Source organism: Bubalus kerabau, chromosome 1 (assembly GCF_029407905.1).
Source record: "Bubalus kerabau isolate K-KA32 ecotype Philippines breed swamp buffalo chromosome 1, PCC_UOA_SB_1v2, whole genome shotgun sequence".
Taxonomy (NCBI): domain Eukaryota; kingdom Metazoa; phylum Chordata; class Mammalia; order Artiodactyla; family Bovidae; genus Bubalus; species Bubalus kerabau.
In genome coordinates this window covers 176,933,085-176,948,729 of record NC_073624.1, presented here as the reverse complement: position 1 = coordinate 176,948,729, position 15,645 = coordinate 176,933,085, and the positions used below count along the sequence as shown (strand labels likewise).

At 42.4% G+C, this 15,645-nt stretch overlaps 1 protein-coding gene across 1 annotated transcript in view; it reads left to right on the top strand.

Moving 5' to 3' along the window:
- Positions 1–15,049, top strand: part of LOC129641946 (cytochrome P450 4F6-like) — a 34,289-nt gene extending 19,240 nt beyond the window's left edge. Inside the window, exons 9-12 of the mRNA XM_055566520.1 lie at positions 13,214–13,347; positions 13,430–13,494; positions 13,607–13,689; positions 13,901–15,049. Of these exons, the coding sequence (XP_055422495.1) occupies positions 13,214–13,347; positions 13,430–13,494; positions 13,607–13,689; positions 13,901–14,075 (457 nt within the window). The 3' untranslated portion in view covers positions 14,076–15,049. The remainder of the gene's footprint in view (positions 1–13,213; positions 13,348–13,429; positions 13,495–13,606; positions 13,690–13,900) is intronic.
- Positions 15,050–15,645: the final 596 nt, after the last annotated feature.

Sequence of the window (15,645 nt, the reverse complement as noted above, 5' to 3'; positions counted from 1 at the left end):
TTTATAGTTTTCTATACATAGGTCTTTTGTTTCTTTAGGTAGATTTATTCCTAAGTATGTTATTCTTTTCATTGCAATGGTGAATGGAATTGTTTCCTTAATTTCTCTTTCTGTTTTCTCATTGTTAGTGTATAGGAATGCAAGAGACTTCTCTGTGTTAATTTTATATCCTGAAACTTTACTATATTCATTGATTGGTTCTAGTAATTTTATGGTGGAGTCTTTAGGGTTTTCTATATAGAGGATCATGTCATCTGCCAACAGTGAGTTTTACTTCTTTTCCAATCTGGATTCCTTTTATTTATTTTTCTTCTCTGATTGCTGGGGCTAAAACTTCTAAAACTATGTTGAATAGTTGTGGTGAGAGTGGGCACCCCTGTCTTGTTCCTGACTTTAGGGGAAATGGTTTCAATTTTTCGCCATTGAGGATAATGTTTGCTGAGGGTTTGTCATATATAGCTTTTATTATGTTGAGGTATGTTCCTTCTATTCCTGCTCTGGAGGGTTTTTATCATAAATGGATGTTGAATTTTGTCAAAGGCTTTCTCTGCATCTATTGAGATAATCATATGGTTTTTTTAAAATTTTATTTTATTTTTAAACTTTACAATATTGTATTAGTTTTGCCCAATATCGAAATGAATCCGCCACAGGTATACCTGTGTTCCCCATCCTGAACCCTCCTCCCTCCTCCCTCCCCATACCCTCCCTCTGGGTCATCCCAGTGCACCAGCCCCAAGCAGAGATAATCATATGGTTTTTATCTTTCAATTTGTTAATGTGGTGTATTACATTGATTGATTTGTGGATATTAAAGAGTCCTTGCATCCCTGGGATAAAGAACACTTGGTCATGATGTATGATCTTTTTAATGTGTTGTTGGATTTTGTTTGCTAGGATTTTGTTAAGGATATTTGCATCTATGTTCATCAGTGATATTGGCCTGTAGTTTTCTTTTTTTGTGGCGTATTTGTCTGGTTTTGGTATTAAGGTGATGATGATGATAGAATGAGTTTGGCAGCTTTCTCTGCAATTTTCTGGAAGAGTTTGAGTAGGATAGGTGTTAGCTCTTCTCTAAATTTTTGGTAGAATTTAGCTGTGAAGCCGTCTGGTCCTGGGCTTTTGTTTGCTGGAAGTTTTCTGATTACAGTTTTGATTTCCATACTTGTGATGGGTCTGCTAAGATTTTCTATTTCATCCTGGTTCAGTTTTGGAAACTTATGCTTTTCCAAGAAATTGTCCACTTCTTCTAAGCTGTCCATTTTATTGGCATATAGTTGCTGATAGTAGTCTCTTATGATCCTTTGTATTTCTGTGCTGCTTGTTGTGATTTCTCCATTTTTATTTCTAATTTTGTTGATTTGATTCTTCTCCCTTGTTTCTTGATGAGTCTGGCTAATGGTTTGTCAATTTTATTTATCTTCTCAAAGAACAAGTTTTTAGCTGTGTTGATTTTTGCTATGGTAACTTTTGTTTCTTTTGCATTTATTTCTGCCCTAATTTTTAAGATTTATTTCCTTCTACTAGCCCTGAGGTTCTTCATTTCTTCCTTTTCTAGTTGCTTTAGGTGTAGAGTTAGCTTATTTATTTGACTTTTTTCTTGTTTCTTGAGGTATTGCTATGAACCTTCCCTTTAGCATGCTTTGACAGTGTCCCATAGGTTTTGGGTTGTTGTGCTTTCATTTTTATTCGTTTCTATGCATATTTTGATTTCTTCTGTGATTTGTTGGTTGTTCAGGAGCATGTTGTTTAGCCTCTGTATGTTGGAATTTTTAATAGTTTTTTCCCCTGTAATTGACATCTAATCTTACTGCATTGTGATTAGAAAAGATGCTTGTGGAATGGTTTCAAGTTTTTTGAATTTATCAAGGCTAGATATATGGCCCAGGATGTGATTTATCCTGGAGAAGTTCCATGTGCACTTGAGAAAAAGGTGAAATTCATTGTTTTGGGGTGAAATGTCCTATAGATATCAATTAGGTCTAACTGGTCCATTGTATCATTTACAATTTGTGTTTCCTTGCTAATTTTCTGTTTAGTTGATCTATCCATAGGTGTGAGTGGGGTATTAAAGTCTCCCACTATTATTGTGTTACTGTTAATTTCCCCTTTCATACTTGTTAGCATTTGCCTTACATATTGCGGTGCTCTTATGTTGGGTGCATATATATTTATAATTGTTATATCTTTTTCTTGGATTGATCCTTTGATCATTATGTAGTGTTCTTCTTTGTCTCTTTTCACAGCCTTTATTTCAAAGTCTATTTTATCTGATATGAGTATTGCTATTCCTGCTTTCTTTTGGTCTCTGTTTGCATGGAATATCTTTTTCCAGCCCTTCACTTTCAGTCTGTATGTGTCCCTTGTTCGAGGTAGGTCTCTTTTAGACAACATATATAGGGGTCTTGTTTTTGTATCCATTCAGCCAGTCTTTGTCTTTTGGTTGGGGCATTCAACCCATTTACATTTAAGGTAATTATTGATAAGTATGATCCCATTGCCATTTACTTTGTCATTTTGGGTTTGAGTTTATACACCTTTTCTGTGTTTCCTGTCTAGAGAAGATCCTTTAGCATTTGTTGAAGAGCTGGTTTGGTGGTGCTGAATTCCCTCAGCTTTTGCTTGTCTGTAAGGCTTCTGATTTCTCCTTCATATTTGAATGAGATCCTTGCTGGATACAGTAATCTGGGTTGTGGGTTTTTCCCTCTTTCATCACTTTAAGTATGTCCTGCCAATCCCTTCTGGCCTGAAGAGTTTCTATTGAAAGGTCAGCTGTTATCCTTATGGGAATCCCCTTGTGTGTTATTTGTTGCTTTTCCCTTGCTGCTTTTAATATTTGTTCTTTGTGTTTGATCTTTGGTAATTTGATTAATATGTGTCTTGGGGTGTTTTGCCTTGGGTTCATCCTGTTTGGGACTCTCTGGGTTCTTGGACTTGTGTGACTATTTCCTTCCCCATTTTAGGGAAGTTTTCAACTATTATCTCCTCAAGTATTTTCTCATGGCCTTTCTTTTTGTCTTCTGGGACTTCTATGATTTGAATGTTGGGGTGTTTGACATTGTCCCAGAGGTCTCTGAGGTTGTTCTCCTTTCTTTTCATTCTTTTTTCTTTTTTCCTCTCTGCTTCATTTATTTCCACCATTCTATCTTCTACCTCACTTATCCTATTTTCTGCCTCAGTTATTCTACTGTTGGTTCCCTCCAGAGTGTTTTTGATCTCATTTATTGCATTATTCATTATATATTGACTCTTTTTTATTTCTTCTAGGTCCTTGTTAAACATTTCTTGCATCTTCTCAATCCTTGTCTCTAGGCTATTTATCTGTAACTCCATTTTGTTTTCAAGATTTTGGATCATTTTTGCTATCATTATTCTGAATTCTTTTTCAGGTAGACTCCCTATCTCCTCCTCTTTTGTTTGGTTTGGTGGGCATTCATCCTGTTCCTTTACCTGATGAATATTTCTCTGCCTTTCCATCTTGTTTAGATTGCTGTGTTTGGGGTGGCCTTTCTGTATTCTGGCAGTTTGTGGTTCCTCTTTATTGTGGAGGTTCCTCCCTGTGGGTGGGGTTGGATGTCCTGGTTAGGGAAGCTTGCGTCGGTGTTCTGGCTGGTAGAACTGGATTTCTTCTCTGTGGAGTGGAATGAAGTGTCCAGTAGTGAGTTTTGAGGTGTCTATGGGTTTGGTGTGACTTTGGGCAGCCTGTATATTAAAGCTCAGGGTTATATTCCTGCTTTGCTGGAGAATTGGAGTGGTATGTCTTGCTCTGGAACTTGTTTGCTCTTGAGTGGAGCTTGGTTTCAATGTAGGTATGGAGGCTTTTGGATGAGCTCTTATTGATTAATGTTCCCTGGAGTCAGGAGTTCTCTGGTTTTGGATTTAAGCCTCCTGTCTGGTTTTCAGTCTTATTCTTATAGTAGCCTCAAGAATTCTCCATCCATACAGCACTGTATGGTGATAACAACTGTAAATGATGTAACTGTACATCATTTGTACATGGATAATAACTGTAAATGGATATGGATATCCATTTACATATCCAAATGTATATGGATAATAATGATGATAATAATGATTATAATAATAATAAATGATGATAAAACATTTAGTTTAATGGAGAAAAGATTCTGCACAATGAGGGACACCGAGAAAGGTTCACTGGGTTACATGGAGAAGAGAAGAGGGAGGAGGGAGATAGAGGTGACCAGGAGGAGAAGAGGGGGAATCAAAAGAGGGAGAGAGCAATCTAGCCAGTAATCAAATCTCTATGTGCTCTCCACAGCCTGGAATAGCCAGAGAGGTTCATGGAGATACATAGAGAAGAGAAGAGGGAGGAAGGATATAGAGATGATCAGGAGGAGAAGAGGGGGGTCAAAAGGAGAGAGATAGATCTCACCAGTAATCAGTTACCTAAGTGTTCTCCACAGCACGGAATACCCAAAGAGATTCACAGAGTTGAGTAGAGAAGAGAAGGGGGAGGGAGGAGATAGAGGTGACCTAGGGGAATCAAAGGAGAGTCAAAATGGGGAGAGGGCAATCAAGCCAGTAATCACACTCCTAAGTAAAAATGGGTACTGAAGATTGGATTCTTAAAGGTACAAAATTGATAACAAATGCCAAAAATCAAAGTTTAAAAATCTAGAGAGGTTAGATTGTCAAAAATACAATATTAAAAAAACAAACAAAACAAAATAACAAAGATTATAAAAAATATATATGAAGTTTGCTTTAAAAATAGGGTCTTTTTTTTTTGCAAGGTAATAGTAGGTTACTCCAGTACTCTTGCCTGGAAAATCCCATGGGCGGAGGAGCCTGGAAGGCTGCAGTCCATGGGGTCGCTGAGGGTCAGACACGACTGAGCGACTTCACTTTCACTTTTCACTTTCATGCATTGGAGAAGGAAATGGCAACCCACTCCAGTGTTCTTGCCTGGAGAATCCCAGGGATGGGGGAGCCTGGTGGGCTGCTGTCTATGGGGTTGCACAGAGTTGGACATGACTGAAGTGACTTAGCTGTAGCAGTAGGTTATAAAAATGAAAATTAAACGAGTAATAGAGGACTTAAAAATAAAAAAAATTTAAAAATGATAATAGTAAAAATATATCTAGGAATTTCTCTGGAGTTGGGCAGTGTAGGGTCAGTTCAGTTTCAGACAGTTCCTGGTTCCCGCTTATACTTCTCAACATATGTAGGCCCCTTCCAATGTAGTTGGTGCTAACTACAGGGTTTTAATCTGTTACACCTGTCACTTCCAAAGCGGTTCCCTCTGTTTATTTTGGCTTCTTCTGTTTGCAAGTCTCTTTAGTGTCTAACTTCTGCCCTGACACAAGGGGGCGAAGGTGGTCACTTATTTAGGCTCACTAGTTCAGTCGTGCTGTGGGGAGGGAGGAACACTGCAAACAAATATCACTGGCGTGTGTGGGGCATGCTCACAGTATCTGAGCCACACTGGGTTTGCCCCTGCTCATGGCGTGTGTGCCCTCCCAGTCTATACTGCTCAGGCTCCAGGTTGCTCTGTAGTTCAATTCAGTCCCTCAGTCATGTCCGACTCTTTGCGACCCCATGAATTGCAGCATGCCAGGCCTCCCTGTCCATCACCATCTCCCGGACTTCACTCAAACTCGTGTCCATTGAGTCAGTGATGCCATCCAGCCATCTCATCCTCTGTCGTCCCCTTCTCCTCCTGCCCCCAATCCCTCCCAGCATCAGAGCCTTTTCCAATGAGTCAATTCTTCACATGAGGTGGCCAAAGTACTGGAGTTGCAGCTTTAGCATCATTCCTTCCAAAGAACACCCAGGACCAATCTCCTTTAGAATGGACTGGTTGCATCTCCTTGCAGTCCAAGGGACTCTCAAGAGTTTTCTCCAACACCACAGTTTAAAAGCATCAATTCTTTGGCATTCAACTTTCTTCACAGTCCAACTCTCACATCCATACATGACCACTGGAAAAGCCATAGCCTTAACTAGACAGACCTTTGTTGGCAAAGTAATGTCTCTGCTTTTCAATATGCTATGTAGGTTGGTCACAACTTTCCTTCCAAGGATTAAGCGTCTTTTAATTTCATGGCTGAAGTCACCATCTGCAGTAATTTTGGGGCCCCCCAAAATAAAGTCTGACACTGTTTCCACTGTTTCCCCATCTATTTCCCATGAACCGATGGGACCAGATGCCATGATCTTTGTTTTCTGAATGTTGAGTTTTAAGCCAACTTTTTCACTCTACTCTTTCACTTTCATCAAGAGGCTTTTTAGTTCCTCTTCACTTTCTGCCATAAGGGTGGTGTCATCTGCATATCTGAGGTTATTGATATTTCTCCCAGCAATCTTGATTCCAGCTTGTGCTTCTTCCAGCCCAGAGTTTCTCATGATGTACTCTGCATATAAGTTAAATAAGCAGGGTGACAGTCTACAGCCTTGACGTACTCCTTTTCCTATTTGGAACCAGTCTGTTGTTCCATGTCCAGTTCTAACTGTTGCTTCCTGACCTGCATATAAGTTTCTCAAGAGGCAGCTCAGGTGGTCTGGTATTCCCATCTCTTTCAGAATTTTCCACAGTTTATTGTGATCCACACAGTCAAAGGCTTTGGCATAGTCAATAAAGCAGAAATCGATGTTTTTCTGGAACTCTCTTGCTTTTTCCTTGATCCAGTGGATGTTGGCAATTGGATCTCTGGTTCCTCTGCCTTTTCTAAAAGCAGCTTGAACATCTGGAAGTTCACGGTTCACATATTGCTGAAGCCTGGCTTGGAGAATTTTGAGCATTACTTTTCTAGAGTGTGAGATGAGTGCAATTGTGCGGTAGTTTGAGCATTCTTTGGCATTGCCTTTCTTTGGGATTGGAATGAAAACTGACCTTATCCAGTCCTGTGGCCACTGCTGAGTTTTCCAAATTTGCTGGCATATTGAGTGCAGCACTTTCACAGCATCATCTTTCAGGATTTGGAATAGCTCAACTGGAATGCCATCACCTCCACTAGCTTTGTTCATAGTGATGCTTTAAAAGGCTCACTTGACTTCACATTCCAGGATGTCTGGCTCTAGGTGAGTGATCACACCATTGTGATTATCTTGATCGTGAAGATCTTTTTTGTACAGTTCTTCTGTGTATTCTTGCCACCTCTTCTTAATATCTTCTGCTTCTGTTAGGTCCATACCATTTCTGTCCTTTATTGAGGCCATCTTTGCATGAAATGTTCCTTTGGTATTGCTAATTTTCTTGAAGAGATCTCTAGTCTTTCCTATTCTGTTGTTTTCCTCTATTTCTTTGCATTGATCGCTGAGGAAGGCTTTCTTATCTCTTCTTGCTATTCTTTGGAACTCTGCATTCAGATGCTCTGAAGGGGAACTGACTAAAGCAGGCGCTGGGTTGCGTGCAGTTCCCAGGTCTAAGCCTCTCAGGTTCAGGTTCTTGAGTACTCGGCAAAGACACAGACTTGGTTGGTCCTGCATTTTGTGCCCTTCCTAGGTCGGAGCAGCTTGGGCGACCAGGTGCTTGGCGAGCGCACTCTCCTTAGGTGGGTGGTGTGTCTTATCACCTCCCCCGTCCCAGCCACCTGGTTTCCCGGATACGCAGCGGGAGAGCCCTCTCAGGTGTGCTGTGTATCTCTTCTGGGGCACTGATCTCTGGCTGCGACCCTCCTGATGGATGTCAACTGTCCAGCATCCCAGGAAGACTTGGTTGGCAACTGGGAGCCTGTTTGCAGTTTGGTAGGTGATGCCTCCTCTGGGGCTGAGTTTGCCCCTTTCCGGCTCTGGCTGCCGCCTGGCTGCCTCCCTGCCTCTAGTAGGGGATGGGCCTTTCCGCTGCTGGCTAGCTGTACTCTGGTATTTGCTCAGACCTGTGTTGTGTGAGCGGCCTGGCAGTGCCTTAGGTTAGGGCTTTTCACGGGAAATTCTCTCTCTCTCTGGCTATTTCACAGTTTGGGTTGCTATCTCACGTTAGCTCCCTCAGATTGCCCTCAGGGCATTCAGGCCTGGTCCTTACCCTAAGCAATGCAGCCCGTGCCTCCCTGTTCAGCCCCCGCTTGCTGGTGGCAGATGCGAGAGTCTGGGCTACTTCTCTGCTGGGAGTTGCCGTTAGGCACATAATCTGTGGGTTTATTTATTTATTTTTCCTCCCAGTTATGTTGCCCTCTGAGATTCCAAAACTCCCCACAGACCCACTAGTGAGAGGGTTTCTTGGTGTTTGGAAACTTTTCCTCTTTTATGACTCCCTCCCTGGGATGGATCTCCGTCCCTAACCCTTTTGTCTCTCTTTTTATCTTCTATATTTTGCCCTACCTCCTTTTGAAGACAATTGGGCTGCCTTTCTGGGTGCCTGGTGTCCTCTGTCAGCGTTCAGAAGTTGTTTTGTGGAATTTGCTCAGCGTTCAAATGTTCTTTCAATGAATTTGTGGCGGAGAAAGTGGTCTCCCTGTCCTATTCCTCTGCCATCTTAGTCCAGGGATTTTTCTGCTGGGGCAGAGAGGAAAGTAGATAAGGCTTGATAGTAAAACAGTGAATATGAATTCACCACTCTGGGTGTAGGTAGTGGACAGTGCCCAGGCCAAGGGGATATCTCGTGCAAAAGCCAGGAGTGAGCCTGAGTTTGGAATTAAAAGTGCTTGATAGTTGTGAAATATACAGTGTGAGTATCAAAGGGGCTCCCAGTAAGGCTGGAACTTGTAATGGAAGCTCTTCTTTAAATGTTTTGAAAGTCATGTTAAGAATTTTTAAAGGTATCAGTTCAAGTCCTTTAGGGAGCCAATATTGGATAAAAGATAGAAATGGGCAGGTATGCCACAATTAAGGAAAAATCAAGTTGGGCAGAAATTGTCAGTCAGGCAGTAGTATGCTCAGTCATTGACTGTGAGCTGCCTAGGAAAGTGGGGACTTGGCTTGAATGCTACAGCAGAGCCCAGAGACCCTATAGCTGGAGGCTGTCAGCTGACAGCTCTCCTTATAGCTCTCCAGCAGATTCTTTCTTGAAGGGAGAGCCATGACTAATGCAGGAGGGCAACGGGGAGCCTTGGGAGATATTTGAGCAGGGGAGGGGCAGGTCAGATATGAGTATTAGAAATATCTCTTAGCAGGGATTTTCCTGGTGGTCCTGTGGTTAAGAATCCACCTTCTAATGCAAGGGACGTGGGTTTGATCCCTGGTCAGGAACTAAGATCCCACGTGCCATGAGGCCAATGCAGCCAAAAATAATTTTTTTTTTTTAAAGAAAGAAATATCTCTTTGCAGCTACGGGAGCAAACTGGAGAGTGTGAGCTGTAGTCTGGGGTTCCAGGGGAAGATTCTGGGCCAAGGACTGAAGGATGGAGAGGAAGTATAGGACTAGAGAAAGGAGGTCATGCCCTCAACTTCAAGGTTTTGCTCAGCATAGCAGTCCTGTAAGGTGGAAAAATGTTTTTGTGCTTCCCCCAACTTCAAAAAATTCTTCACTTGGTTAAAACCCAAACAGCAGGCATGAAAGGATTTACAATGAACTTAAGCCTCCCATCAGCCCCACCCCTAGCTTTGTTGAGACATAATCAATGTATAACATTATGTACATTTTAGGAGCACAACATGACCTGATGTATGTATATATTGCAAAATGATTACAGTAAGGGTAGTTAACACATCCACCACTTCATATAAACCTCTGTCATATGTCAATGTCCCAATTCTATTCCATCCTTCAATGGTTTCCTGTGTCCTTCCGGACATTGTTCAGTTTGTCCCTACGTTTATTTGTTTTTCTTTTTCCTCTGCTAATGACTTTATTTATGAATCTATAATGGAACTCAAAATAGCAAAGAACATGAAAAGCTTCAGATTAATATTCATCAACCAAATACATCAAAGAATACATTTATTTTTTTATATAACTAAAAAAATCTCTAAAATGCACATGTGAGAATACAAATGTTCCTCGCTTTGTGGAATTTCGAAGTAATGAAGATCTGGTTAACACAGTTGGCCAGAATAGCCCTTTGTACTTCCCTCTCCAATCCCTTAGTACTGCATATCCAGGATGCTCCCATCACATCACTCAATGAACATCTTTGTGTGTGTGTCTTTATTTACCTGTCTTAGAAGCTCTCTGAATCTACCCAGGAGCCAGCTTGCTGGGCTGTAAAAGACACATTGCCTTTCCTTGACAACGCTGATGCCCTCTGCTTGGTGGTCCCTGTCCACACCTCCACATTTCAGTGCCCAGCACTCTACTTGCACAACCTCAGCTACTCCTTACCATTACCCACCCTGTGAATTCTTGCCTCAAATAGATGTGAAGTTTGACATCAAAAGATGCTTGCTCCTTGGAAGAAAAGTTATGACCAACCTAGACAGCATATTAAAAAGCAGAGACATTACTTTGCCAAAAAATGTCTAGTCAAAGCTATGGTTTTTCCAGTAGTCATGTATGGATGTGAGAGTTGGACTATAAAGAAAGCTGAGCACCAAAGAATTGATGCTTTTGAACTGTGGGATTGGATAAGACTCTTGAGAGCCCCTTGGACAGCAAGGAGATCCAACCAGTCCATCCTAAAGGAAATCAGTCCTGAATATTCATTGGAAGGACTGATGCTGAAGCTGAAACTCCAAAACTTTGGCCACCTGATGCAAAGAACTGACTCATTTGAAAAGACCCTGTTGCTAGGAAAGATTGAAGGCAGGAGAAGTGGATGACAGAGGATGAGATGGTTGGATGGCATCACTGACTCGATGGACATGAGTTTGAGTAAACTCCAGGAGTTGGTGCTGGACAGGGAAGCCTGTTGTGTTGCAGTCCATGGGGTCACAAAGAGTCACACACAACTGAGTGACTGAACTGAACTGAACATCTAGTTGCTATGTAATTGCCCTTTTTCTGATACCAGTTATTCTGAGCATCTCTTCATGTTTGAAATCTCAGTGTTTCAAATTCCATGAATTGCTAGATCATATCCTCTGCTTACTTTTCTCCCAGAGCCCTGCCACCTCTCTTGTCGATTTGTGGGAATTCCGTGTATATTCAAGATATTTTTCTAGACCTATATATTTATTGCAGATATCTCATCTGTAATAAATGTTAATTTGGTCTCCTGGTATCTTTTATTAACTAGAAGAGCTCCTTAATTCTGTACATATTTATCCATTTCTTTTTGTCTTCCAGTTTGTACTTCTGGGATTTTAAGAATTCTTTCCTATGCCTAGATCACAAAGATACCTCCTTTATTGTCTTCTAATATTATGGCTTTACCTTTCACATATAAGAGGAGATTATACTCTGTGTATATGTATATACTGAAAATTTTATTTATTTATTTGGCTATGTTGAGTCTTAGTTTTAGCACACAGAATCTTAGTTCTCCAATTAGGGATTGAACCCACATTCCCTGCATTGCAAAGTGGATTCTTAACCACTGGACCACCAGGGAAGTCCCCACTCTGTATATTGAGTAGATGAGGATTTAGTTCTTTAAAAAAATTTTTTTTTTTGGTAGAGCCACAGGGCTTGTCCCACAAGGGCTTGTCTCAGTTACTGGACCGGGGTTTGAACTCAGGCCCCTGCAGTGCAAGTGCAGAGTCCTAACCACTACACTGCCAGGAAGTTCCCGAGGATTTAGCTCTGTTTCTACATCACCACTTGTTTGAATACCTTCTACCAATGATCCATCCACTGCTCAGGGGTTTACAGGGCCTCCTTTCCAGATGCGGTTTTCACCAACTCATGTTTGATCTCCAAGTTCTCTATTCTGTTCCATGAGTCTGTTTTACTGTTCTTGCAACAATACCATGCCTTTTAAAAATTACTACATTTTTGTAATAGTTCTTAATATCTGGTAGGCTGGGTTGTTCTTCTGCGTGTGTTCAGTTGCTTCAGTCATGTCTGACTGTTTGCGACTCTAGCCCACCAACTTCCCATGTCCATGAGATTCTTCAGGGAGGAATACTGAAGTGGTTTGCCACATCTGCCTCTAGGGGATCTTCCCAACCTAGGGAATGAACCCACGTCTCTTAGGTTTCCTTTATTGGTAGACAGGTTCTTTACCACTAGCACCTGGGAAACCTTAGGTTCTTCTATTATCTTTTATTTTCTTCTCAAAAAAATTTTTTTAAATTGGAGGATAGTTGCTTTACAATGTTGTGTTCATTTCTGCCATACAACAATGTGAATCAGCTATATATATGTATACAGGTATATGTGTACAGGTATATATACAGGTATATACGTATCCCCTCCCTCCCATCCCCCCATCCCACCCCTCCTAGGTCATCACAGAGCACCAGGCTGGGCTCCTTGTGTTATACAGCAGCTTCCCACTGGCTATCTATTTTATCCATGGTACTGTATACGTGTCAGTGCTACTCTCTCAATTCTTCCTAGCCTCTCCTTGCCCCACTGTGTCTACAAGTCCATCCCCTATATCTGCATCTTTATTCCAGCCCTGCAAATAGGCTCATCAGCACCATTTTTCTAGACCCCATGCATGCGTGCATGCTAAGTTACTTCGGTCGTGTCTGGCTCTTTGAGACCCTTTGGACTGTAGCCCACTAGGCTCCTCTGTCCATGGGATTCTCCAGGCAAGAATACTGGAGTGGGTTGCCATGCCCTCCTCCAGAGGATCTTCCAGACCCAGGGACTGAACCTGAGTCTCTTATGTCTCCTGCATTGGCAGGAGGGTTCTTTATCACTAGCACCACCTGGGAAGCCCCCTAGATCCCATATCGATCTTCTGTTTTCAAACTGACCTAGATCTTGATGAACTCCAATTCTTTCAAATTGAAGATTACCAAGTGCCCCCCCCCCAACTAACTAGATTTTTTATTTAATTACATTGAATATGCTGATTAATTTAGAAAGATTTGACACCTTAATAATATTAGGTTGCCTCACTATACAGTGTGGAGTAGAACTTACTCAAATAAACTTATAAGTCCATTATAGAGACTTTTTTTACATTGTAAGCTAATTATACAATTAAAAAAGCTTTAACATGCAAATACATTAACACTTTAAAGGGTATGCTGGGAGTGTTGTGCTTTGCTCAGAAATTCTTCTAAAAATACCAGGCTGTTTTCTTCTATTAATAGTAACTTGAGATATTGATATCCTAATTCTTAAATCTTTGGTTCATCTGGAATTTTGTTATAGCAGTGAGAGTCAGAGGAAGGTAGAAAGAGGGTCTTTAGGGCAGTAAGACGGCTGGGGGTGTGTCTCTGTTTTTACTCCGTGGATAATTGTCTGGGGGTTACTTAGGGACGACCTGGCCCAGTTGCCCTTCCTGACCATGTGCATCAAGGAGAGTCTGCGTTTGCATCCCCCAGTAGCGGTCATCTCCCGCCTCTGTACCCAAGACGTTGTGCTCCCAGACGGCCGAGTCATCCCCAAAGGTGCTCAAAACAATGGGTGTGAGGGAGGCTGGTGGTCCCATCAGCTGAGACTTTGACCTGACCACTTTCTCCTCTGCCGTAGGGAACATCTGTGTCATCAGCATCTTCGGGATTCATCACAACCCATCAGTCTGGCCAGACCCTGAGGTGCTGCCTTCCACTGGGAAAATCAAACACTCCTCCACTCTGTTCACATCTGGGGTTGTCCAGGTATCCTGCGATGTCCCACCCAGTAGCCCTGCCTCTCTCTGCCCTCCAGGTATTCAATCCCTTCCGCTTTGATCCAGAAGCCCCCCAGAAGAGATCACCTCTGGCTTTCATTCCTTTTTCGGCAGGGCCCAGGTAAGGCCAACTGGTGTGTGAGGTGGGGATGGTTTGAGGTTGGTGCTGGGGCTCAGGGAACATGCAAGCCCATGTGGAGGGGGTGTCTCAGACACCATTAGCCTCCCTGTCCATCCTTGAAGAGGGCAGGGGTGTCCCAGTTAGTTTCTGGGCATGATGGAACATGATAGGGTTTCCCAGCACAGTCGGAGCCTTCACTTAATGCCCACAGGAACTGCATCGGGCAGACGTTTGCCATGAACGAGATGAAGGTGGCACTGGCGCTCACCCTACTGCGGTTCCGCATCCTGCCGGATGAGGAGGAGCCACGCAGGAAGCCAGAGCTGATCCTGCGCGCGGAGGGCGGACTGTGGCTGCAGGTGGAGCCACTGAACACAGGCCAGTAATGACCCACCACCTTCTATCCTGGGACCCACCCTGACCACAGACACTTCACTGCAGATTCCCAGGAATAAAATTGTGCTGTCAAGTCTGTCCCAGTCTCGTCGAGAGCCAGCAGGGGGCGCTTGGGCCCTGGGAGGACCCAGGCGCTTGGGCTGTGAACGTGGGAGGCAGGATGGAAGGTGAGGGAGGGGGCTTGGAGGCGGATATTGGTATGATACCTGGAGCTCCATCTTGGATCGTGAGGACAAGACTACCCTTTAGCGAAGGGTGGAGCAGAGAGATAGATGCAATCAGGGTCGGATGACCCACTGATCCACCACTCTCCCACTGCAAAGGTCGCCATCCTAGTATGCTATTTACTAGTTGTTTGGTTTGGGGAAAATCGTTTATTTTCCTTTATTACATAATAGTAGCCTCTTAATTGCGATGTTGAGATTTGTAAGCGAGCATATGTGAAATGACTGACGATATTTGGTAAGCATCAGTACTCAGTAAGGGTTCATTTCCTCTCTTCTTTTTGCATCACTTTCTCAAATTTAAAATGTTTTAAAATCATAAAAGGTATATTTAAGATTTGAGACACATGGAAATACTGCTGAAGAAAACTGTCATTAAAATATTCAGTAAATTCAAAGTCTCCATAGTTACATCTATTACGTAATTACAAGGGGCTCTGTTGTTAAGCTGGTCTGAAGCTGCTACTTCTAAGTCACTTCAGTCGAGTCCGACTCTGTGTGACCCCATAGACGGCAGCCCACCAGGCTCCCCCGTCCCTGGGATTCTCCAGGCAAGAACACTGGAGTGGGTTTCCATTTCCTTCTCCAATGCATGAAAGTGAAAAGTGAAAGTGAAGTCGCTCAGTCGTGTCCGACCCTCAGCGAACCCAAGGACTGCAGCCTTCCAGGCTCCTCCATCCATGGGATTTTTCCAGGCAAGAGTACTGGAGTGGGGTGCCATTGCCTTCTCCAGGTCTGAAGCTAGGAACCAAAAAAAAATTTTTTTTTCCCCTCTAAGAGGTATGATCTAGGACTTCATTTTCACCTAAATGTTCTAGGAAATGGAGATCAAGAGGGTGCTCAATAATAAGATGAGGTGGAGGGGGCAGGAGTGGGGGGGCCATTTGATTCAGCACCTGGGACAGTGGCTGCCGCAGACTTTCCCCACTGAGGCTGCAGGGGTTTCTGGGATAGAGTCCTACTCTCAGAGTCTTTCAGGGACCATACGACTTACTGGTGGCAAAATAAGAAAGAAATCCTGTAACATGGAATGAATAAATATTTAATATATTCTAAGCTGAAAATTGCATACGTTTTTCTTTGCCTTCAGAGTTCTTATTTAAAATGTTTTTCTTTCCCCCCCAAATGATACCTTGTCATTGAAGAAAATAAAAAATAAGAATTAAAAATCTTATCTATAATTCAAACAATTCCAAGTAATCACCATTTATATTCTCTCACATATACTGCCAAATTTAGTTTTATATGTAATAATTATACAAGTAAAATTTGATTTTACATATAAGTGTATTACATTTACATGTAATATCCTTTTAAAATGCTATTTTACTAATAA